Source organism: Microsporum canis, genomic scaffold (genome assembly GCF_000151145.1).
Source record: "Microsporum canis CBS 113480 supercont1.2 genomic scaffold, whole genome shotgun sequence".
Classification (NCBI taxonomy): domain Eukaryota; kingdom Fungi; phylum Ascomycota; class Eurotiomycetes; order Onygenales; family Arthrodermataceae; genus Microsporum; species Microsporum canis.
Window position 1 is genome coordinate 818,628 of NW_003299168.1, and position 23,206 is coordinate 841,833.

Below are 23,206 nucleotides of genomic sequence, written 5' to 3' on the forward strand. Positions count from 1 at the left end.
AGTAATGAATTTATACCGCCGAATGCTCGAGGGTGTCCGCAGAAAACACTGACCACTAGCCACAGTTTAAATCAACTTCGGTTTGAGGGAAACTTAAGCAGGGGTCAGCTTGAAAGGACGGAGGGCGATTATCACGGATAAGGTGCAGCTTGTAATTTGTCGTGTGTAGCGGCTTGTCTTTCCGTCCACCAGGCAATGTCATTTCAAGTCAGATGTAAAAAAAGAATACGTTAGGAGGTAGTTGCAAGTTTCGGTGATCCTCTCAAAAACTTCTTCTCTAATGCTTCCCTTTGAATGTCCCAGATAGGCTCAGCGAGGCTGATAAGTCTTTGTCCGAACGACGATTGCAAGATGCTCCTCATCTCGTCTCCAGACGTATTCTGTTCAGCTTCATATGGCTCGTCGTTAAAAGCTTGCAGGGTCTTCGTTTTCCAGCAACTCTTTGAGTTTTCGAGCATCTGACGGGCCCCCAAGCTCGTCGGGTCCACATTTTTCGCCACGAGGTAGAACGAATTTCTGGCAGCATGGCTTGGAGTGGGCTTGAATAGATCAATTTCAGCGAATTGGCTAAAGGCGTGAAGGAGTTTCACATTGCGCGGGTTATTCACCCGATGCAAGAGCATTACCATGGTTCCACCCTTCTTGATCCTCTGCAGAGCAAGAATAAGCTGGGCGCTTGTCAATCGAGATGCCTCAAACTTGGAGCCAACCGCCCGTTCATGGGTGCGGAGAACCTGGCCGTCACAGAAGACCAGGTCAGCTTCCAGCCCGTCGAACGGTCTACAGCTAGAAAACTGTGAGGCCAGAGGGTTATCGGCAGGAAGAAGATCGGGAGAGCCAAACTCCGTAGAGAGCATAGTTATATCCATCAGCCTCACGTCGAAACGAGGGTCTTTCTGCCAATTCTGCAGAAGCATCTCGTGTCCGCCCTCCTCCTCCGGCAGGCTAAGGCCGTATATGCTAGAGTGTTTATTGTATCTGAGGGCCGTAGCCGAATACCCTCCAGGCGCCATACAGATATCGAGGACCTTGAAGCCTTTCGTTTCTCCCGGTGGCGGGATGATATGTTTAGCTGCTTGGAGTTGATCGCCGATGGCTCGCATCGTCCTGAAGAAATACTTCTTAAGAGTCGGAGTAGCTGAATCGGCCCTTTCTCTTTGCTTCAAAAAATGTTCGTCTGCTGCGGGAGACTGCCAGACCTGATGTTAAATAAGCAACCGGTATATATATCTGAATCGACCACCGCTGGGCTCTTACCGCTTTCTGGACGGCTCGAAGGGCATTAAAGGCTGGCGATCTCTCTTGTAGGTAGGAGTCGAGTATCTCAGAGTCCTTTTCTTCGTCTTCCGCTGGCATATCTCCTCGGCCTAAGGTAGCCATGACGCTGGTAGACTTAGCAACCTCGACGCTCCAGCACTACAATATCCAAGCTGTCAAGTTGTCGAGCTGTCGAATTGTCAAGTTATCGAGCTGTCGAGCTGTCGAGCTGTCGAGCTGTTAGTTTCCTTCACTCTTACCTTGGCGCGTGGGAGTTGTAAGTCGCCTCCTTAGTGGTGATAGCTACTATTGTGACGGCAACTACCGGTCATCCTATTCAATGTTACAGCAGCTGGATAAGCAGCGCCACCGCTACTATATTGAATGGCCAAGTGAAGGAACCAATTAGCCATACAAACAGCAGTTGGCTAGCGAAGTGCATGATATATAGGCAGGGATCTGTGATTTGGGTGCTCCAAAGCTGCCACTTTACATCTAGATCTGCTCGATGCTTCACCTCCATTCCCCCTCCAGCGTAAGTAACTTGTGAAGATAACTATTATATCGGGGTAACTATTAACAGCTCAAGCATCCGCAGCGTATCCAAGTAACCGGTGAATGGGCTGCTGACAGCGGGACAGGGAGCTTATGCACTCCATGTATACTATGGCAGACTCTGTACGTAAATGCGGGTGTTGCTGTTTGGTATAAGACACCGAGGGAGGCATCTCAGATGGCATATCCTACAGCAACGCAGAACCTCCTCCTTCACGGAAACCTGCCAACTATCGACTATCATGTTTGTCACGCTCCGCTATGGAAGTGATGAAGGCGACGAGATCCGGTGCGTCGAGAGCACCTCGAAGCCTCCCTACGAAGCATCGCCCGATCCTCACTTCGCCTGCAACGCCTGTCGAGCCAAAAAGGTACAGTCGACCATCCATGGCTGTCTTCCTGTTCGCGTCCACTCGAAGTTTCACGTACTAAACCTTCCCTCAAGCTTAAATGTGACGGAGACAAGACGGGGTGCCAGCGATGCTCCTCTGCCGGCACTGAATGTTCCTACAGGGCCGAGAAACCAAGCGTGAAGAAACGCAAACATCATCTGTTGTCGAGCTCGTCCAAACCGCCAGCTCTCCCAGCGGCCCAAAGTCCACGCCAAAGCAGACCCCAGCCGTCACCAGAAAATGAGAGACCGGCTGAATCCACAGCTTTCTTACAAGATGCGCCATCCGTAGGCGAATCAATCGCGTTGTGGGAATCAGGGGATCAAGAGAGGCCCCCCCCAAGTAGAAAGTCGGCCGGATTCCATCCATCATCAGGCTGGCGATATCCCTTCGAGCTCTGTGCGAAGACCGGCTTCTGCGGCCGTTCCCACGACCGTGACCGAACATGCTGACTTCGGCAGAGAGTTATTCGACCAATACTTTACGACTCTAGGACAAGGTGACGATATGCTCAGCCATACTCTGCAACGGCATCCTGTAGTTGCACTAGCTGAAGACGCTGGCATGTCACTTTCAAGTAAGATATTTCTCCCTATTCCCCCAATATATATATTATACACTATGAACTAGTCAGCTGAACCTAAAAGCAGCCCACGAACAACCTCTGGAAGACGACTTCACGATCTCCACCCAGGGATCGCCTCCCTTTCCAGGGCCCCTTAACCCTATCTCGCGGACGATATCCTCCCCGGGCACAAGTTCTCGCGGGTCCGGGAAGACCAGCCACTGCGCTTCCATTGACTCGTCCATCGGACACAATTCGAGTACTAACAGCTGCCAGTGCACCAGATCCGCCCTCAAGATCCTAGAAGTGGTCTCCAGCCACTTCAAACCAGCAGAGGGTCTGTACTCCGTGGAGCAAGCGCTCTACACCCTAAAGCGAAACATTGGCCAATGCCAGTCCATCGTCCAGTGCTCAGCTTCCGGGGGAGATCCTGGGCTTAAACTGCTGGTCATAGTCCTATGTGAGAAAATGATAGCGATTTTCGAGGGGATCTCTGCAGGCTGGGACCGCCAATTACAAGCGGTCGCGCGGATGAAGCAGACACGGCCCGGGGGAGCTGCGGCTGCTGCCAGTGCGGTAAATTCTGCTGCAACTCAAGAAGACACCTGGGTCTCTCAGTATAGAAGAGTCACGATAGGCGGGTATCAAATCGATACGATAGAGGAGCGCCACACGGTTTTCGGGATGCTGATTCAGTTGCAGTTAAAGAGGCTGAGTGATACAATTGCAAAGTTGAGTAAGAATGCCATGACTGAGAATTTGGAGTCGCATCTGGCTATCTTGATGCCTATGAACCAGAAGGTCAAGAATCTGAAGGCGGCGCTGGACAGGACTACCCTATCACACTCATAAATTACAAACTCAGCTTCTAGACTTTGCATAAAATTGTTAGATACATCAAGTTGGGGGCCGTTCTCTGGCCGATCCAACGTTTAAGAGCCTGTATTTGAACACACTGCTGATGTAGTATGTAGGGCACAGCAGGGAAGTGTCTGAATACGTCGTTGTTCTCTTGACCGTTCATCTACATCAAATTAGAGCCGGCATGAGCCACAGAACCATGGAGAAGTTGACTATAATGGAAAAGGTTACTATATGTTAGGAACTGCCAAAGCGAGAATCCCTGGCTCTTTAGCTACATATTGGGAAACGCCCTGAAATCTGTAGCCATCTGCTGCATCCTCGTATCCCGTTTATTTTCCTCCCCGAACCACTCCCCACGCAAACGCGCAATCGGCTCCTCCAATTCCGTGTATCTGCTCCCCAGCGTCAAAATAACTCTTCCGTTCCATCGCCCCGGTGTGTTCGCCAGCTCGTCCGGATCTCTACCGTATAGCTCCACTTGACGGGTTTGCACTGCACAAGATGAGTAGGCCACCGCTAGGCCAACGAATTCGGCAGTGCTAACAGGGAGTCCGGCAGCGATAATTGGCGCCGCGAGGTCCGCGGGGAGGAGGGAGGTGATTGTGGCGGCTGGGGCAACGGCATTGATTGTTATGTTGTCGCGGATTACAGTCGAGCGAAGAGCACGAACGAGGCCGATAAGCTGAGGGGGCCGGGCCGTTAGATTGTTAAAGCGGTAGTAGGGAATGAAGTGGAAGAACTAACAGCCAGCTTGCAAGCGCTATACACAGGTAAACTCTGCTCAGGAGAATATGCCGTTGCGCTGGATGTAATTACAATACTTCCCTGGCACTTCCTCTTCCTGAAATGGCTCAAGGACAGCTTCACGAAGTGTAGCACTGCCCTCAGGTTTACCTCCATGACCGGATACCCCCCCTCAGGATCAAAAGTGTCTGAAAAATAATCAGTCTCCTCCGAAACCCCAGCATTCGCGACTGCGATATCGACGTTCCCCGCATGTGAAAATGCAGACTGGAGCTCGGCCCATTTGGAGATATCGCATTTACGATATTCGACTGCAGAGGGCAGCGGTTCGAGGGGAGATTTGACGTCCAGGATTAGGACTTGGGCTCCGCGGTGGGCAAACGTCTTCGCGGCCGCCAGGCCAATTCCGGAGGACCCCCCTACGAGTGGGTTAGTTCGTTGAAGATTCCAGAAGATATACGTACATACCTGTTAGAATCACCTTCTTGCCTACTAGGCTGGGGATGTCTTCGAGCTTGATATCGAGGGATGTCATGGCGAAACGGGGCTTTCTTGTTTACCTCTGGATTTACCCCCCCAGAGCCAGAGACCGGTGTCAATACCCCAAATCCTCTCATTGATATTTATATTGAGGGACGCTCGGAGCTGAGCATTTCTGGGGGAATGCGATGCCCCTTTAAGAAGCAACCGAATACCGGAAGCAAGGCCTCAAGGGGTTTGCAGACTTCTATATTGCGAGTGGCTAGCTACTTGGTTCCTTTTACATTATTCGACTATATATATCTATCATTGCGGATTACGGAGTAAGCTGGCATTGATCTATCGCTTCACAGACCTTACATAGTACATAGTACAATACTTTTAGCCAAACTACCTCTGTGACCTATGTACTATGTAGTCACTATTCATCCCTTCACATTTCTTTGGCTCCGGCTCTTTCTCTCGCCCGGAATCTCACTGGAAGCGAAGGCTTCCACCACATGACATGTATCCGGCTTTGCTTTTCCCACTCCAGCTTCGGGTCCAACAATTCAAGGTCGAAGGTATAGAATACCTTAGCAAGAATACAAGACATTTCAACATATGCAAAACTGCAGTGGGTGGTTAATAGCAATTCAAAGCTAGACAATTGAGTGGGGAAAGGTGATTCAATGAAGCTTACTTTCGGCCTAGACAGCTACGCGAACCAAGGAGAATGGTTGGCTAGCTTCTTTGATATCAGTGCAATCGGGATCGAGCCAGCGGGAGGGTTTGAAGGCATAGGGATCATGGAAGTATCGCGTATCGTGAGTCACTGTCCAGGCACTGGTGTAAACTTCCGTCTGTGAAAGGTTCAAATCTCAGCATGCCATAACGACGTGTAGTTATAGAAACAATAACTGAAAATAAACTTAGCTTACTCCGGGTGGAATATACATTCCAGCAATCTCTGCTCCAGGACTCAAGCGAGGAAAGCCCTGGGAGCCCGGTGGATAGATACGCAGGCCCTCTGAAATGACGGCTTGAAGGTAAGGCAGTTGCTGAGCAGCTGTCGCGTTGATATCGGATAGACTGTGGAATTGGGAACGGATTTCCTTGCAAAGTTCCGCATAGACAGAGGGATTTTTAAGGATATAGTATGTGGTAGCAGCTAGGAAGGTTGCTACTGTCTCTCCACCGGCGATGCTGTAAATGAAGTTAGATATATGCCAGGGTGAAAAGTTATCAAGCCAGGGATCTAAAGGGGAAGGGGATTCCTGACATTAAAGTAGAAGCATGTGCAGTCATTTCTTCCCTACCAACCTCACCAGTCTCTACCTTCTGGACGAGGTTGGTAAGAAAATCTTTCCTCGGCGATTTACTTTCAAGTCTCCTAGTTATATCTTTATATAAGTTTAATTGTGTCTGGGTGTACACAATGAAATGTGAGGGACTCACCGCGCGACTTTGTCACGACTGAACTGCGAATGCTGGTTCCGTACTGAGAACGTAAGTTTGGGTAAGAGAAATATTCCGATATAATAAAAGATGGGATAGCGGCGGAGATTATCAAGCAGGGTGATAAAAAACAGATGAGATGTTATCATCTCGCTCCAGTGGTGAGGTTTGCCTTCTATTATCAGCCGTTTGAACATATCGTGCGTAGCTAAGTGAACAGAAAGACTCACCATTCTGAATACAATGAAAAGTTTCTCCAAATGCCATCTCGCCTAGAATATCAAAAGCTAACATTTCAAACCACTTCGTCATATCCAACCCCTTCTCTTGCGTTCCCTGTTCCCCTACCTTTTCAATAAATTCATCAATACACATTTGCACGATCGACTCTTGCTCTGCGAGAGCCTTTGTCGAAAAGGCAGGTGTCAGAGATTTGCGCATACGAGAATGAACCTGCGGCTTCCGTTCTGATCCAATACACAGGGAGTCAAAACCAGATCCGTACATATCGTAAAACTCGCTTTTTACCATTGTGGCTCTCCCCGCGACCGGGTGTCCATATATGGCTTTCCAAGATTCAACTGAGGCGAAGGAGAGTTCATTCGGGGATATACGAACTATATCGCCTGATATTCGGAACTTTGTTAGACTCTTCTACCTTTTCATTTCCTCGCGGTAGGAATTGGAAAGGGGCTGGATGTATACCATATTCTTTGTGTGCTTTGTCGATCGAGGCGTGAAATCTTCCTCCCATCGAGTATCGGGCTCGCCATAGCTGATTATTGTATCAATCATTGTCCTGCTCAAACAAATTGAACTGGGTTGATAAAGAAGTTTCGAGACATACCAGAGATGCGCGTCCAAGCAATGGACCAGGAAACTTGGAGAGTGGGTGTAAGTATACATTATAGAATGCAATTGAGGCACAATAGATGACCTATCTAGTGTCAGATATCTTAATTCTATTGTTTTCCTTGCTGGGAGATCGCTATAGTATGACTTACCGGGAGAATAAGACTGAAAAGGGCGAGTTTCGCGATTGAGCTTTGTAATAAACTGTGTAAAGCTTGCGCAGGTTCTTGGGATAACATGACGAATATCCGAAGGAAGGTTTATAACAATACTTCATAGATGAAAAACTTTAGGATAAGATAGTTTTCCTGGATGGTGTTAAGTACCGCTCTCGTGGAGCTATGAGCCCCAAACATTCGGCAATATCCAGGATAGGCAAGTCCGAGAAAGACTTTCGGGCCGAGCCGCTAGGATATAACTAGTGGTTATAACTTAAATAGTAAGTTATCCGACTAGTTATATTTAGAGTTTAGTTAGGAAAACTTCCAAGACTAAAGTGACAGCACCACCCTACTGACGAACTCGTTAAATCTCATGGGTATAAGAATCTGTCCTTTGGAAGGCAATTGCAGAGCCTTTTTTTTGATGTTTAAATCACTTGCTAACTAGTCTATTAAGCCCTTCTCTTACGAAATAAGAGCTGCACAGACTCATCTGGATTAATCGCAGCGCCGGTGATCTTATTTGCGGGTCTCCCCGCCTTCTCATTCAGTAGTTTAATATCGAAACTCTCGATAATGTGAGATAGAATGGCTTTAATCTCATAACTGGCAAAGAATCTGCGGGGACAACCTTGGCGACTGTGGCCGAAGTGTAAAGCATTGGGTGTAATCGTAGCGAATTGGAATTTGTGCGCGTCTTCCTTGCTTCTTGATCGAAGCTCAGAAAAGCGGAAACCACGAAATTCGTCTGCGGATTCCCAGATATCATTATCTAAGGATACAAGGCCAGCGGGGGCAAGGATGTAAGTCCCAGGCGTGATCTTGAGCACATTTTTGAGCGTAAACTCCTTCAGTACTAGGCGACTGTACGTCACTATATTTCTCCCATGTCAAAAACCGTTAACAGCTATATAGAAATTTGGCATAGTGGAGGTCTATTGACTTTGAACTTACACAAACTTGGAGGATTCAGTCTTTGTGATTCTTTCATGAAGCTGTCCATCTTAACCATTTTGTTGTAGTTGGATTTGGACCAGGTACCGCAAGAAGCCCTCTCTATGGCACACTTCTCCTCTCGAAGAGGTTCCAAATACTCAGGTCGTGCGGCAAGATCAAAGAGTATGTGTGTCAAAGCAAGCGTAGACGTATGTAGTGCTGCAAAACACACAAGTAGATGCAGGTTGGCAAGTTCCGCAAAAGTGCGAGGTTTATCCTCCTTTGCATTATTATCCATAAGCCACTGGATCATGTCGTTCGGTTTCTGGTAGCCAGGTTTTGACACTTCATTGCTTCTTCGCTGCTCCATGATTGGGACAAATAGACGTTTTGCGGTGGCTTGATGCGACCATACCTTACGAATCTCCGGCACCAGGAATCTTGCTGCAAATGGACGCATAAAGTGGCTGTACTTATACAGAGCACTTCCTGCTATATAAATATCCATCATGAAGTTGCTTGATGTATGTAGCCACTCTTCGTTGCGGTTGAGCTCAGGGCCGACGAATACTCTGCCCGTCACAAGGGCAACGATGCGCAATATTTTTGGTTGAATGGTTATGGGGGTCCAGTCTATGATAGATTAGTATCCAATGCACATATATATATATTGCCTCCCAGTTTTAAGAAACCCACCTCTACACTCGGGCAGCTCGGTTTTCAGAGCATAGTCAATCTCATCTCCAAGCTCGGAGAACAAGTATTCTGCAAAAGAAGAATTCATGTTAGCATAAGAGCTCAAGAGGGCGTTGCAACTAGGCTTGTTTACCTATATTCTGCGTCAGATCTTTCAAAATCGTGTGAGCCTCCAAAGGGTCTCCTAACTTCACCCACTCATAGTCACCTACCATACGCTAGAAATCGATTAGCTTCTGCCTGTAGATACCTTGCACTAAATTATCAAACCTTTCGAGTTCCTTCGTAGAAATCTATAGTTCCGGGAGGAAGAGAGCTCAGTTCTTCTAAGAAATCTGGTGAAACAATCGTGGTGAAGCCGTGAAGGGTCCAGATCTGGTATATACCATGTTTGAATTCCTTGTATCCACGTCGCAGCAAGCTTTTGGCATCGGTGACATATGCCTTGAGAGCGGCGTCATAGTCATCTCCCTTTAGATTGATAATGGGGACGTCGATACGCTGTCGTTTGAGCTTCTGCGCCCGTAAAAAACTGTCTGACCAGAAATGGATGAAGATAATAATCACTGGGGAGATCAAGGCCAAGATGGCCGTACTAAACCCTTCAGACCGTGCGAAGACATCTAGGAAGGCCATGGTTGTACCTCGCAAAGAAGCACAGCTGCCCAGGGCTGAGAAACAAAGGAAAGCTCTGCATACTACTATCCAGAGGCATGTTACATCAGTTTATTTCTTTGCGTAAATAATGTACCTTTGCAGCTCATATTCTCGGAATTGCTACTTCGGGCCTTGCATCGGGGCGGGCCAGGGGGGGCGGATGTTAGAGGGAGAAGAACCAAGCCACAAAACGATCAATCCAGGACGACGTCAAGTTAGTCTACTCCGATATTTAGTTACGGAGTCATATAGCTAACGGTTAATCTGGTCGAGTCCTTACGTTTCCTCGTAGGACTTTTCTTCCCTGTCGCGCCATCTTCAGCCCTCTTAAGTCGTTTCTAATTCCCAGAGCTCTTCGCTATCCGCATATCCTTGTTTTACCTGTTGTCGAAACTCGAAAAATATGGCTTCCTCACCCGTGCGGGAGATGGAAACGGCTCTGATTGACATGATCGATCGCTGGGCAGTCAACTCTCCTGACACAGTTGCCGCAGAATGGAAAGATACAAGCTTGAGCTTTGCCCAACTGCGACGGGCCTCCATCCGAGTCGCGTCCATGCTTCACAAAGCCGGGCTAGGGCCACGGTCCCGAGTTCCAATTCTGACCAAAATGTCGTTGGAAATGCTTCCAGCGGTTGTGGGCGTATTGAGACTGGGGGCATGCTACGCTCCTATAGATGTGGATTCTTGGAGTCGAGGCAGAATTGAAGCTGCGCTTGAAGCGACTGAGGCAAAAACGGTGCTTGCGACCACTGCTATCAATTTGCCTGGATACAATGTCCTGTCTATTGGGAGTGATATTCTGGAGTCGCCGGATGTTTCCCCATCCTTAGAAGCATACCCATACCTCATCAGCGCTCGACAAGGTCTCAAACCGACGGACTTGGTGTATATAATATTCACTTCAGGAACGACGGGCCAACCAAAAGGCGTCATGATCCCGCAATCTTGTGTGGTTAACCTCATAACACAGGATTACGATGGCATCCTAGTAATAAGGCCAGGGAAAAAGGTTTTGCTATTGTTTTCCATAGCTTTCGATGGTAAGTCCACCGTCTAAGCCTTGGTCTTTTCTGTGCCTAAGATTTATTGCAGGCTGCGCCGGTGTTATTTTCAATTCAATGTGCAATGGAGGTACGATTATAATGGCTTCTTCTGATGACTATGCTGAAAAGGCCGCCAAATGTGAAGCCATTATTATAACTCCAACTATTCTTTCCACGATGGACTCACCAGCTCACTATCCTGGGGTGAGAGAGATTTGGATGGGAGGTGAACCTCCAAGCGCAAACCTCGTCAGGCTTTAGTCGAGACCAACCTGTAAAGTTTACAACTGCTATGGGCCAACCGAATGCACAACTGCTATTTCCAGCATTGAACTGCGCCCTGATACTCCCATATTTATTGGGGGTATCATACCGGGAATTGAGATTGTCCTACTTGATGAAAACCTTGAGGAGGCAGAGGTTGGGGAAATCTGCATTCGGGGCCCTTGTCTTGCAGCCGGATATCTCAATAATGAGGAGCTGACCCTGAAGAAGTTTATAATATGGAAAGGGCAGCGGCACTATCGTACTGGTGATCTTGCAAAGCGAATTCCAGAGGGGTTCAAATTTATTGGCAGGATTGATCTACAAGTCAAGAATAGAGGGTTCTTGATCAACCTAGACGCGGAAGTCGTGCCAGCACTACTAAGCTACCCAGGAGTCCGCTCAGCTGCTGCAATTATGCATGCTTCGCGGTTGATTGGGTTCGTTACTCCCTCAGTGATACCTCCACAACTATTGCGAAAGGCGCTTGCAAAAGAATACGACTCATTTATTGTTCCAGATGTAGTTCTTCCCCTTGAAAAACTCCCTGTTACGTCGAATCAGAAGATTGACACTGCTGCTCTTAAAGCAATCTTGATACAGGAGACAACAACCCACAAGGGGTTGACTGAGCAGTCGTCACCATCGGAGGTGGTGAAATATGGGTTCTCAAAGGTCCTAGGGACTCCAATCTCCCAGATCAATGACGATTCATCATTTTGGGAACTAGGAGGAAATTCACTCTCTGCGGTGCGGCTTTCGTCCTTTTTAAGGATGCATCACTTGAGCATCCCAACAGGAGATTTCTTTGTTCTAGATAAAGTCTCGAGTATCTGCCAGAAAGCGGTCCCCACGCAAGCGCCAGAGAAAACATTCGAAACCGTTGAAACCAGAGGTGGGGTTGATGCCGCATTTGGTAGATTACTGCCCATAACCGATATCCAATATCAATACATAAGCGAGACACTTCAGAGCCCTGCTAAAAACAACTTGGTTTTCTCCATGAAGATAGATAACACCAGCGGAAAACTAAGCAGTTCGGTATTGCACAAGGCTTGGGAGGTTCTGTTTAAAAGGCATTCCATCTTGCGAACTGCATTTGATCTAGACAAGAAAACCCAGCTCGTCCAACCGGAACCAAATCTGGAATGGACTGAAACCCAAGTATCCGAATCCGAGTTTGATTCGACTTGCGAAACGATACGGGAGTCTGTCTGGGATCGAATATGCGAACCGAGTCCAATTTCTTGGAAGCCTCTCAACTACCTGAGAATTATCGAGGCTCCCAAGAAATCTATTGGGATATTCTGGGTGATACACCACAGTTTATTGGACGGCTGGTCTGTGGGGATTATACTGGATGAGCTTGAAGCTATTACCCAAAATAGGGAATTGCCAGAGCCGCCACAATTTTCCGATGCCGTACTTTTCCAGGAATGCCTCAAAATCCAGCGTTGTTCTGAGAATGACAGCTTCTGGAAGAAGTCTTTCGCAGTAGCTCACGCTCTGAAGCCTATCAACCTGCCTAAGCCAGCTAATCTACCATCGCTAGAATCTAGCCGGGACTGGATAATTGAGGAATCAGTGATAGCAATCTCAAAATCGGAGCTGGACAACTTTGCACACAGTCAACGAGTCTCCTCATCTTCACTTTTCCACGCCGCATTGTCCTTGGTCTTGTCCAAATACACTGATTCGAAGACAGTCTGCTACATGAGTAGTTTCTCGGGTCGAAATCTTGCTCTAGCATCAACAGAATCTATTGTAGGGCCGTTGAACCAACGATGTCCGACCATCACCACGATTGATGAGACAATGGCCCTGGGACAATACTTGAGAGCTATTCACCGCGAAGTGTACGAACTGAGAGAGTTCCAGTGGTCATCCTACGGTGTCTTAGAGCGGATACTCGGTCATGAAGTCCACGAATTGCTTCTCATTTTTGGGATGATTATATTTCTTGATATGCCGGTAGATTATGGCCGATGGAAACTACACGACGAACAGGAGCCAGTCAAACCCCTGGAATTGTATATCAACCAGGACGGGGAGACTATTAATGCTCAATTGCGGTACAACTACACCCGTTTCGATGCGGAAGCAGTCCGTCAATTCGTGGCTTATTTTGGGGGTATTTTGGCAAAAATCCTTAACTTACCGGCCAATTCATTAGTAGAGTCGGTAACAGCCTCAATAGCGTGATGTTGATGAATTTCGTCTAAACCCTAGAGTATATGGATTATAGTTCATATATGTGTTATTTTCGTTTGCTCATAGAGATAAGATTGTTTAGGTGTCATGCAACGATAACTACGTGTAAGAACCAGACACTTTTGATGCTTTACTTTCAGAATGTCTACTCAGTAAGGAGTAGACTGAGCTGGCTTAATCCTCGTGTTATATCAAGCCGTTCCTCCTCCACTCTCCGGAAACAGCAATGTTCTCTCCTGAACGATTGAATGATTTGGACTTACACCCGAAAGTCAGATTTACTACCCGCTTAAGGGTGACAACTTCTTCCAGGTCACATTGCGTATAGTCCTCCTTTCAATCCTCGCTGATGCTGAAAGTATCCATGAAAATATGAATACGGAGAATGACAAAAAGGCTAGCAAGTGGGCCACTTCCCAGGCCGGTCGGCTTCGTACTGAATATAAGCTTGATTCTTTCGGAGTTTTCCTGATTGAGAAACCCCCTTGACGAAAGGAGCTCCCAAGTTCCCACGGCGTACGGCGTTCTGATTCGCATCCGACCTTTGCCAATTAGGAGCTGAACGAGGCATAGTCCATATAATTGGCTCTGTGATGTTCGAGGCCTCGAATACTGCTTTATGCATGACTAGATACTCCTCCGTACATGCTATTCGATTGCTATCATTCAGAGTCCACGATTTTGCTATATCAAAGCCCCCTCTTAAACCAGATATCAGGGAGTCCACTAGTATCCCTTCCCGACCCTCGCCCCAAAGTGCTATCCTCGAAGTCATCTCACTGGACAAATTAATGTCTAATGAGGCCGCTACTGTCTCCAAGCTGTTAGCAGCTTGCACTGACACGGGGTTCTTCTACCTTGACTGTACTGACTGGAAAGATGGCTTGTCAGCCAACCAAATTAAACGTTTGTTTCAAACTTCTAAGGCTCTGTATGATCTAGCTCGCGAGGAGAAGAATGTGTGGGTGGCTGACCATAATCACGCGGAGGATATGATTGTTGGGTATAAGGACGCAGGGATGGGGTCAGGGCCCGTAGAAGGGAAGAAGGATGGGTTTGAAGGGTTTATGGTTAGTGAATTATTGTCCATACGTACCATGCATATTGTATTTGATGTGCTGATCAGCCTCTCTGAAGATTTTTGAACACCCCTTGGGCTGTGTATCAGATCCCACCACTATGGCCGCCCCCGGCCCGCTACAAGCAGAGGGCAGCCTCCTCCAAGCCAATGTATCTGTATTACGTGACATCGGCCTCTTAATTCTTACCAGCCTGTCCCAATCTCTGGACTTGACTGGAGAATCTTCCTTCACATCCACCCACCGAAAGGGGGAAGCATCAACCACCGCCCTAGGGCTCCTTAAATACCTCCCCTACGGCACAGCTGAAGACATCGGGGTGGGACATATTGCGCATACAGACGCGGGGAGCTTGTCGTTTGTGTTCACTGACGTGCCAGGGTTGCAAGTCGCAATGCCGGGGACGGATGAGTGGGCTTATATTACGCCGCGAGAAGGCCATGCGATTGTGAATGTGGGAGACTCGTTGCAGTTCCTTTCCAGGGGCAGACTGAGGTCGAGTTTGCATCGGGTGGTGCCGCACCCGGATGCCCTCAACCGTACCAAGTATACCATCGTTTACCTCATGCGCCCAGAGACCGATGCAGCGTTTGTCGATGGAGATGGAAAGGAGTGGAAGAGTAAAAACTGGTATCTCCAGAAATTTGAGGTATTTGGGAAGGATGGAGTTGATGAGAGCCATAGCTCCGTCTTAACGGGACGGAAAGATTATGATGGGCGTTGGAATCCGTTGATTGCGGCTGCAACGGTTTAAGCCATGGTAAAGGAGACCTTTCGGGAGGGCCGAGCACACCGATCTAGTTGTAGTTATCCGATTTCTCCTGGATATGACTAAAATATAAAGCTACTTTATCGTATGGTTAACTCACTTCATTTAAAAAAACCTGCGAGGATAAATAGTTAGCTAACGTTCAATTGTTATAACATATGTTTTCTAGTCTGTCCTCTCCAAACTCTGCAACTTCACCAGCTCAAAATACCTCCCTCCCAGCTCCATCAACTCTTGGTGCGTCCCCTGTTCCACAACATTACCATCATGCAATACTACTCGCATAAGTTAATCTTTATCGTTGCAACTTAGGATCGGGGTTTGTTTCTTACCATAAATACAGTCGGCGTTCTGCACCGTGCTTATCCGGTGTGCAACAGCGACCGTTGTTCGGCCTTGAGCCGCCGCATTCAGGGCATCCTGGACGATCTTTTCAGACCCTGAATCGAGAGCGGAAGTTGCCTCGTCCAGGAGGAGGATACGTGGATCGCGAAGAAGCGCCCGTGCAATGGCTATTCGTTGCTGCTGCCCGCCAGAAAGCATGCCTCCCCTAGCCCCTATAACTGTTGAGAAGCCATCGCTGAGCTGAACGTTAGTAGGTACTCATTTAAGTGCAACTTATAAAAAAATATAAAATGGGCCAGAGAATGGAAAAAGGGGGGCTTACGGCAGAGACTGGATGAAGTCATAGATATTAGCATCCTTACATGCTTTGGTAATTTTCTCCTCAGAAACGTCCTCGTCGTTGGTTCCAAGGGTGATATTCTCCCTTATTGTTCCCTGATACAGTGTCGGCTCTTGACTGACCAGAGCCAGGTAACTCCTATAGTTCTTGATATTCAACTTAGAAATATCTTTCCCATCAATGAGTATCTGCCCCGCCTCGGGGTCAAAGAACCGCTCTAGCAAAGCTATGATAGTGCTCTTCCCGCATCCACTCGCTCCCACAAGCCCTATATATTGCCCCGGCTGGACACTCAGGCTTAGGCCGGCAATAACCATCTTCTCCGGTCTATTAGGGTATCGGAAATAGATATTGCGCATCTCTAAACTACCATCTATTTTCGTTAAAATTTCGCCAGTTCCTTGACGTGCATCGATGTTAACAGGTCGGTCTAACAGCGTTTTGATATCCTGGGCCGCCTGGCGGGATTTGCTCATATCTGGCGCAAATGAGAATATGGCTCCTGCACTAAATGCACCTGCTATTATAGCTGCATAACAGATGAAGAACTGCAACACAGAATAGCCATCGTGGACAATAAGAGTTCCTCCATACCAAAAAGCCAGGGATATGCAGAAAAAATGGGCCGACTGGGAGGCTGCATACAGCGTTGATGACTTGAGTGTGGAAACAACTGATTTTTGTCTCTGGGCTTCCAATATGTTATGATAGTGTTCCTTGACATGACTTTCGAGACTAAGCGATGCAACTGTTTTAATAGCAGCACTTGCTTCACACGCATAAGTTGCTGAAGCTTGGTACGCCGCCTTCGAATTTCGAGCTAGCTTCCCAAGGATCTTAAGTCGGATAAGACCACAAGCAAGAACAATTGGAATAGTTGCTGCACAAACTAACCCGAGCTTCCAGCCTATTACAACCGATAAAGCCACACCGCCAACCAAAGTAGTTGAGACAATGAGGATTGAGCCTAACGTCACACCACTCATTCCGGCAAGATTGGTGGCATCGGTAGATAGCGCACTTGTAAGAGCTCCAGCTGAGAATTCAGGTTTGTCAAACATGAAGATATCCTGATGGAGCATTGCTCGGAAAGAACGATCTCTAGCACGATGAATCAGGCGCTCAGAGCAGTAGGCGAAACAGAGCCCCGATGCTCCCCAGCCTAGGAATGCGGTACCTCCTAGCATCAGGTACATCAGGCTCCAAAAGTTTACCTCACGACGTAACTCTCCATACATGGAAGGGGGTAACGACATTGCCGAGATTGTCTTGCCGTAGAACACGGACTGCCTAGAGGGAAGAGTCAGCATCAATATTCTGCACAGAGCGTGGGAATAGAGTCCTACGTGGGATTTCCAGCGCCAGTGATGATGGACCAAAATAGACCCAAAACCATGGTAAGTGTTTCTTCTTTGTTGAAGTTAGCAACGAACTTAATCAACTCCCATAAGGAGTATTTGCAGTCACTAGCTTCCCGCCCAGAAGCTCTCTCGCTAGCTTCGGCTTCGTGGTATGGTCTAATCTCGTGCGTGTACTCATCGGACTCTTTATAGTCATCCTTAACGTCCGGGAGGTCGGCACCTCTATTGAGAGCAGACTTTGCTTCACTGATAACAATATTTCTTTCAGACGACAGGCGTTGCTTCTCCACCAACTGATAATATATCGAACGTTTCTCAAGTAGTTCGTTGTGGGTTCCTTGCTCAACAACACGTCCATGAGACATCACAATAATGTTCGCTGCCCCTGTGATCGTAGAGAGTCTGCATCGTAGTTAGCTTGTGTCTCTTAAGCCTAAGTAAACACATACCGGTGACTGATTGTGATAGTTGTCCGACCCTCAGCAGCAACATCAAGGGCAGCCTGTACTAGCCGCTCGGCCTGGGCATCTAGAGCTGAAGTAGCCTCATCTAGCAGCAAGACCTTCGGATTGCTAATAATAGCCCGTGCAATAGCAACTCGTTGCTTTTGTCCACCCGAGAGTAATGAGCCCCTTGCGCCAACAGTCGTGTGGAATCCGTCTGGTAGGGCGGAAATGAATTCAAAACAGTTCGCTTTCTTTGCAGCGTCAAACACAAGTTCTTCTACTACTCTAAGAGAGGAGTTTTCGTGCTCAGTACCTATCAGACCAAATCTGATGTTTTCGAATACAGTTGTGGAGAAGAGTGTGGGCTCCTGAGTGACGATCGCTACTTGTTGGCGTAGCCATTGCAAATTTAGAGATGTGATGTCGTGGCCATCGAGTACTGTTTTTTTACGATTATCAGCACGGTCAACCTTCCACAGGAAGGAGACTTACATATTTCACCACTGATTGGTTCATAAAACCTTTCAATCAAGCCTGCTATCGTACTTTTCCCACAGCCAGAAGCACCAACTATGGCCGTCATCTTTCCACCCGGAAATAGAAGATTTATCCCATCTAAAGTCAATACATCTGGTCTCGAAGGGTAAACATGGCGAATGTTCTTGAGTTCGATTGTTCCGGACACGGCCTGTAGCTTGTCTCCTGTAGAGATTGATGGATCTAGTGGTGACTTTCTGGTCACCGTGGCAAGAATCTTTTCTGTTGCTGCCATACCAGTTGCAAACGCTTGGAAATTGGGTGCTATGTTACCAAATGTGAACGCTCCGGTCAGCGTAGCAAGGAGAATGGTTATAATAGCTCCCAATTCGATTTCCCGTACAACAAGATAACGTGACCCTTGCCAGAATGTTAGCCCATAGGTCCAGAATATGACACAGTTCATAATGGCCATCATGGCCGCCAGGGCAAGGCGACTCCTGAGACCAGAGCCCTCTGCCTTGGTAAGAAACTTCTGATATCTATCGGCCAGCTTGTCTTGAATCCCAAATGCAGTAACATGTCTAATTGAACTAATGGCCTCCTCGGCAGCTGTTGATCCGTCTGCATATGCCGATAAAGACATCTTAGTATACTTGACCATAAACGAAGAGCATATACTCATGGATCCAACTTCTGCCACAATTGCAGATATCAGAATGAGAGCCATGCGCCAGCTTTTCACAAAGCAAATGATAAAAGCCGTCCCAAAACAGGAACAGGAGTACAGCGTCAGGGAGAGTTTGCCCGTTAAGGCATCTTGGATGAGATCCGTATCAGCGGTAATTCTTGTTGTTATTTCTCCCGCTCCCAAGACATCGAAGAATGCTACATTTTGGCGGAGGATAGCAGCGAGATATTTTTCACGGAGTCGTTGGGTTATTTTTTCCCCTACTATCATGAACCCGGCTGTAGAGATATACGTCGAAGCGAACTGTCCAATGGCTATGTATACATAGTACAGAGCGAATCTTGCGACTAGGGATAAGAGATGAGAACCCGGAGCCTTTTCCAGGAAGAAGTCCTTGAATGCCTGGGCCAAGCCTCCTAGAAAGAGCTGTACGATAGAAATAAGTTTGGGGAATTTAATGTATGTCGGGGGGTGGGACAGCTCACGAAAGATATGGGTTGAATGGCTCCTCCAATTATCGCTGTAATTGAACTGATGACCAGGAGAAGTAGGTCAAAGGTTGTTGCACAGGTATATAAAAGCTCCAAGCGACTCATCCGCGGCTCCGGAGTATGTATTTGGCGTTTGAGAATCTCTTTCTCATGCTCGTCTAACTTCAGGCTAGACAGCAGAGGTGGAGGGGAGGGGGAGCCTGCGCCTTGGTCTGACATTTTGACCGTATGGCTCTCAAGAATATAGATCTGTATCTTGAGGATGTAGGTTTGTCCACAGTGCGGAGGATTGTCGGCGCACCAGAAGGTTGAGACAAAAATATGGGGAGTATAAGGAGAGTCGAGTATTATTTTGTTCCTTATTGCTGGTGTTTATCCAACCAACCACAGACCGTTTACTGGACTGCTCATAATGACTCATTATACATCATAGCGTATAGTTAAAGGCCTACCCATGCACCCGGAAGGTCGTGGGCGAGCTTTAACAGGAGGCATCCCACTGCATCGCAGGCCCACTTCCCTTACTCCCCTTTATTCTCCTTTCTTTCATGTATCCTTCATTGGGCCTCTAGGCTCTCTTTCGTTTTGGGACAGGTCCGAATACTACTATGTATGTAGACATTAACGTGCTGTTATGGCCAGGGGGCCCTGCTAGTGAGTGATATTACCACGTTTAATCGGTACACTCCGTACTCGTGCCTTTGCTTGCGTACCCAGGCCATGTAAAGGACGCGAAGGTATGAGCATATAAATATTCCTCGAGGGACGGAGTAATAAAAGTGCTTTGTTCTCATTTGGTGAGAATGAGCACACTGGCGCCATTGCAGCAATTGATGGAAAAGATGAACAGTTCCCAACTTTACAGAGTTGGAGAATAGGATAAACGCTCGAAAGAGGTAAGGCAGACGCTATAGTATCGGACGAGCAAGCTGAGGCTCATATTTGGAGCTATCTAGTTCAGTGTGTGAGTGAGATGTAGTTAAGGTAGTTAATCCACAAACGCGCGGGACACCAACGCGTAGTTAACCTTCTTAACCTTAAACTAGTTAACTTTTTATATACGCGATAATCGCTGGATGAGAAAACTCTGCGATATACGGGAAGCAGTCAAATTTAATGTCTTCCTTGCATATTTTGCCTTGGTCCTCCTGATATATTCCTTTGAAAAATCCAAGATGGTGTTGAGATATTTCTCTGCGCCCCCTCTCAAGAAACCAGACGTTATACGGAGTATAATCGATATCTGCATCGCATCCAGCAAGCCACCATTATATATCGCCATATAAGTAACAAGTATTCTGTTATATATCCCGGGCATAGCTTTGGTTTATCCTTTACCAAACCATCAAGATCGATTAACTTGTCCTTCACACCCATCCAGCATCTTTTTGACGCCGTCGATTACAGGGCTTAGGCTTTCCAGTGCGTTCTTCTAGCAACACGGAGATCAAACAAGTTCCTTGATGTCCAGGTTAGATGCGAGTTAAAAGGGTTGAGGAAGCCGGATCGCAAGAAGAAACCCCTTTTGACGGTTGCAAATCAGCGATATCATTCGTTGTTCAACCTATATACGGCTTCTTTGCTGCCTGGGTCATCATTCGATCCACCTATTGCACCTCCCATAACTCTATACCTTGGATCTCTAGGTCACAGTTTATAAACATAGTTGGAGGCTACCTGGCAGATAACACGAAACTCCCATGCTACCCGTCCCGATTTACACTTTCAACTTGAGCTTTTCTTCCAAAGTAGATCGATTGTCAATCAAAGCTGTACCTTGGACGGACATGCCTTCGTTCGAAACTGGTATAGCCACTTGAGAATGCTCGTTGATCACGTTTTCCAGGGGAAGATCTGGGCTAGCGAGTGCTTGATCGAAGTCGTGGATGAGATCCTCTACATCTTCGGTCCCTACTGATAGACGAAGAAGATCCTCCGTGATTCCTGCTCCAACCCTGTCTTTCTCGGACATAATAACATGTGTAGAACCCCAAGGGTGAGTCATCATCGTTTTCGAGTCATCAACACTAATAATTTGTTAGTCTTTCAAAGCAACGAAGAATCTTGAATCACAAACTTTGTCATATGAAATTATACGCAACTGGTCAATCAGAATCTCAGTCGCGCGGGTACCACCTTTCACGCCGAAGGAGAGAACACCGCCAAACCCGCCAGTCAAGTATTTCTTTGCAAGTTCGTGATATTCATTTCTCTCAAGTCCTAGAGGGTAAATGTAAACCATAGAATTCCCACTTAACGGTGGATTATCTATTTACCTGGATAGTTTACCCAGCCAATTCGGGGATCTGACTCCAAGAAGCGCGCAATTTTCAGTGTATTTGAACCGATTCTCTCGCATCTCAAGCTGAGAGTTTCTAGACCAAGAAGAAGCTGTTGAGCGGCAAAAGGACCGAGAACCGAGCCCACTTCCATGACCACGTTGATCCGAAGAGCCACCGCGAAAGCGCAGTTGCCGAACGCCTCGTAATAGGCAAAGTTCAGAGGTCCAGACTTTTCGGCCAGGTGAGGAAACAGAGTTGCACTTTGCCCCCAATTGAACCTTCCGGAGTCTATTATGACACCTCCAACTGTCGTTCCATGACCTCCCATCCATTTGGTAGCTGAGTGGACCACAATGTCTGCTCCATGGTCAATGACCTGACAAAAGGCCCCGCAGGCCCCGAAGGTGTTGTCTACTACAAGCGGAACACCTTGTAAATGTGCGATGTCTGAAATTCTTCGGAGATCCGGTACACTACACCGAGGATTCCCAATTGTTTCAACGAAGACCATTTTAGTTTTCTCATCAATGAGTCCTGTGATTTCCTCGGGTTTCTCACTTGTTGCCCATCTCACCTCAATCCCTAATCGTGGTAGAAGGGTTTTGAACATGCTATAACTCCCACCATATAGATTGACCGACGAGATGATGTTGTCTCCAGATCCCGCCAGGTTCAGGATAGTTTGAAACACTGCAGATTGGCCAGAGGCGGTAGCAACGGCTGCGGAGCCGCCCTCTAATGCTGCAGCCCTCCTCTCAAATACCTCAACAGTAGGCTATCAATATCAGAATATTTTTTTTTTTTTCTTTTTTCCTTTTTTTTTCAGCTACAAACGTTTGCAATCTTCGAATACACTAGATGCTACGTTAATTCATTTGTGAGAAAAAAACAAGAGGAAGGGTTGAGGAACCCACCATATCAGTTTTCTTGACTCGTGCAGACTCTCTTTGCATGTTGGCTATCGGTGAAAATATACGACTTAATCATTAATAACAAGGGGTAAGCCATGAGGTACGGGGGAGCTTACTGCAGTTGCATATATTGGAACGGCCCTGGATTTGGTTGCCGAGTCAGGCTGCTGGCCAGCATGGACCTGAAGAGTATTATATCTGCGACCTTCGTCTTTCGAATTGACTTTCCAAGTTGCGAAAGGGTCTGCCATCCTGTGAAAGCGTAAACAACCTAGAAATTGGCCGCCTTCCCTTCGAGCCCCATTTTCTTATATCGCTTCGAGGCCTGTAAATGCAGGGAGTCAAGCTGCGGCTGGAGATACTAAGACCGATACGGAAGCAGCGAAATGTTCGCGCTCGCCAGAGTCGGACTCGACTTGATTTTCACATCTCCGATTGCGGTGTACTTGCACTCGTAACCCTTACTATGTAAGGGCCTCCACCTCACTCCAGAACAACTTGACTCCGTCAAAGAAGTCGAGCAGAACTACGTCAAACACCTCTCCGTCGTGAACGACATCTACAGCTGGGATAAAGAGCTCCGGGCATTAAAATCATATCACTCCGAAAGATCAGCAATTTGCTCGGCTGTGCAGGTGTTGCATCAAGAGACTACTTTGTCCTATGAGGCAGCGAAGAAGGTTCTTTGGGTTATGTGCAGGGGATGGGAGGTAAACCATCTGGCGCTCGTTGACAAGTTGCCAAATGATCGGGATATACAGATCTATGTCAAGGGATTGGAGTATCAGATGAGCGGGAACGAACAGTGGAGTGCGACGACGCTGAGATACCATTCCACAAGTTAGGCGAGAGGCGGAAGTTGAGCCTGAACTATGAATAGACCGCGGCTAGTGTGGG

The 23,206-nt window shown here is 47.4% G+C and overlaps 9 protein-coding genes across 9 annotated transcripts; 3 read left to right on the forward strand and 6 right to left on the reverse strand.

Moving 5' to 3' along the window:
• Positions 1-230: 230 nt before the first annotated feature.
• On the reverse strand, positions 231-1,380 carry MCYG_01736 (conserved hypothetical protein; the record flags this gene model as incomplete). The annotated part of the gene is made up of 2 exons (XM_002848756.1): positions 231-1,199; positions 1,258-1,380. The coding sequence occupies 2 exons, from the start codon at positions 1,378-1,380 to the stop codon at positions 231-233; spliced, it is 1,092 nt and encodes a 363-aa protein (XP_002848802.1).
• A 674-nt stretch (positions 1,381-2,054) lies between these two features.
• On the forward strand, positions 2,055-3,621 carry MCYG_01737 (uncharacterized protein; the record flags this gene model as incomplete). The annotated part of the gene is made up of 4 exons (XM_002848757.1): positions 2,055-2,183; positions 2,258-2,491; positions 2,580-2,781; positions 2,855-3,621. The coding sequence occupies 4 exons, from the start codon at positions 2,055-2,057 to the stop codon at positions 3,619-3,621; spliced, it is 1,332 nt and encodes a 443-aa protein (XP_002848803.1).
• Positions 3,622-3,904: 283 nt separating this feature from the next.
• On the reverse strand, positions 3,905-4,912 carry MCYG_01738 (conserved hypothetical protein; the record flags this gene model as incomplete). The annotated part of the gene is made up of 3 exons (XM_002848758.1): positions 3,905-4,372; positions 4,528-4,796; positions 4,846-4,912. 3 exons carry the CDS (start codon positions 4,910-4,912, stop codon positions 3,905-3,907), a joined length of 804 nt encoding a protein of 267 aa, XP_002848804.1.
• A 378-nt stretch (positions 4,913-5,290) lies between these two features.
• MCYG_01739 (benzoate 4-monooxygenase cytochrome P450) lies at positions 5,291-7,385 on the reverse strand (the record flags this gene model as incomplete). The annotated part of the gene is made up of 8 exons (XM_002848759.1): positions 5,291-5,431; positions 5,565-5,699; positions 5,778-6,042; positions 6,295-6,466; positions 6,525-6,911; positions 7,000-7,069; positions 7,142-7,231; positions 7,299-7,385. The coding sequence occupies 8 exons, from the start codon at positions 7,383-7,385 to the stop codon at positions 5,291-5,293; spliced, it is 1,347 nt and encodes a 448-aa protein (XP_002848805.1).
• A 374-nt stretch (positions 7,386-7,759) lies between these two features.
• On the reverse strand, positions 7,760-9,575 carry MCYG_01740 (cytochrome P450 monooxygenase; the record flags this gene model as incomplete). The annotated part of the gene is made up of 5 exons (XM_002848760.1): positions 7,760-8,163; positions 8,262-8,876; positions 8,940-9,008; positions 9,073-9,157; positions 9,210-9,575. 5 exons carry the CDS (start codon positions 9,573-9,575, stop codon positions 7,760-7,762), a joined length of 1,539 nt encoding a protein of 512 aa, XP_002848806.1.
• Positions 9,576-9,999: 424 nt separating this feature from the next.
• MCYG_01741 (nonribosomal peptide synthetase 11) lies at positions 10,000-13,108 on the forward strand (the record flags this gene model as incomplete). The annotated part of the gene is made up of 3 exons (XM_002848761.1): positions 10,000-10,639; positions 10,692-10,846; positions 10,904-13,108. The coding sequence occupies 3 exons, from the start codon at positions 10,000-10,002 to the stop codon at positions 13,106-13,108; spliced, it is 3,000 nt and encodes a 999-aa protein (XP_002848807.1).
• Positions 13,109-13,710: 602 nt separating this feature from the next.
• On the forward strand, positions 13,711-14,950 carry MCYG_01742 (conserved hypothetical protein; the record flags this gene model as incomplete). Its single annotated transcript, XM_002848762.1, has 2 exons — positions 13,711-14,187; positions 14,255-14,950. The coding sequence occupies 2 exons, from the start codon at positions 13,711-13,713 to the stop codon at positions 14,948-14,950; spliced, it is 1,173 nt and encodes a 390-aa protein (XP_002848808.1).
• A 303-nt stretch (positions 14,951-15,253) lies between these two features.
• Positions 15,254-19,335, reverse strand: MCYG_01743 (multidrug resistance protein 4; the record flags this gene model as incomplete). Its single annotated transcript, XM_002848763.1, has 6 exons — positions 15,254-15,528; positions 15,673-16,940; positions 16,997-17,413; positions 17,461-17,896; positions 17,950-19,051; positions 19,111-19,335. The coding sequence occupies 6 exons, from the start codon at positions 19,333-19,335 to the stop codon at positions 15,254-15,256; spliced, it is 3,723 nt and encodes a 1,240-aa protein (XP_002848809.1).
• A 1,498-nt stretch (positions 19,336-20,833) lies between these two features.
• Positions 20,834-22,560, reverse strand: MCYG_01744 (o-acetylhomoserine (thiol)-lyase; the record flags this gene model as incomplete). Its single annotated transcript, XM_002848764.1, has 4 exons — positions 20,834-21,143; positions 21,219-21,336; positions 21,393-22,173; positions 22,426-22,560. 4 exons carry the CDS (start codon positions 22,558-22,560, stop codon positions 20,834-20,836), a joined length of 1,344 nt encoding a protein of 447 aa, XP_002848810.1.
• Positions 22,561-23,206: the final 646 nt, after the last annotated feature.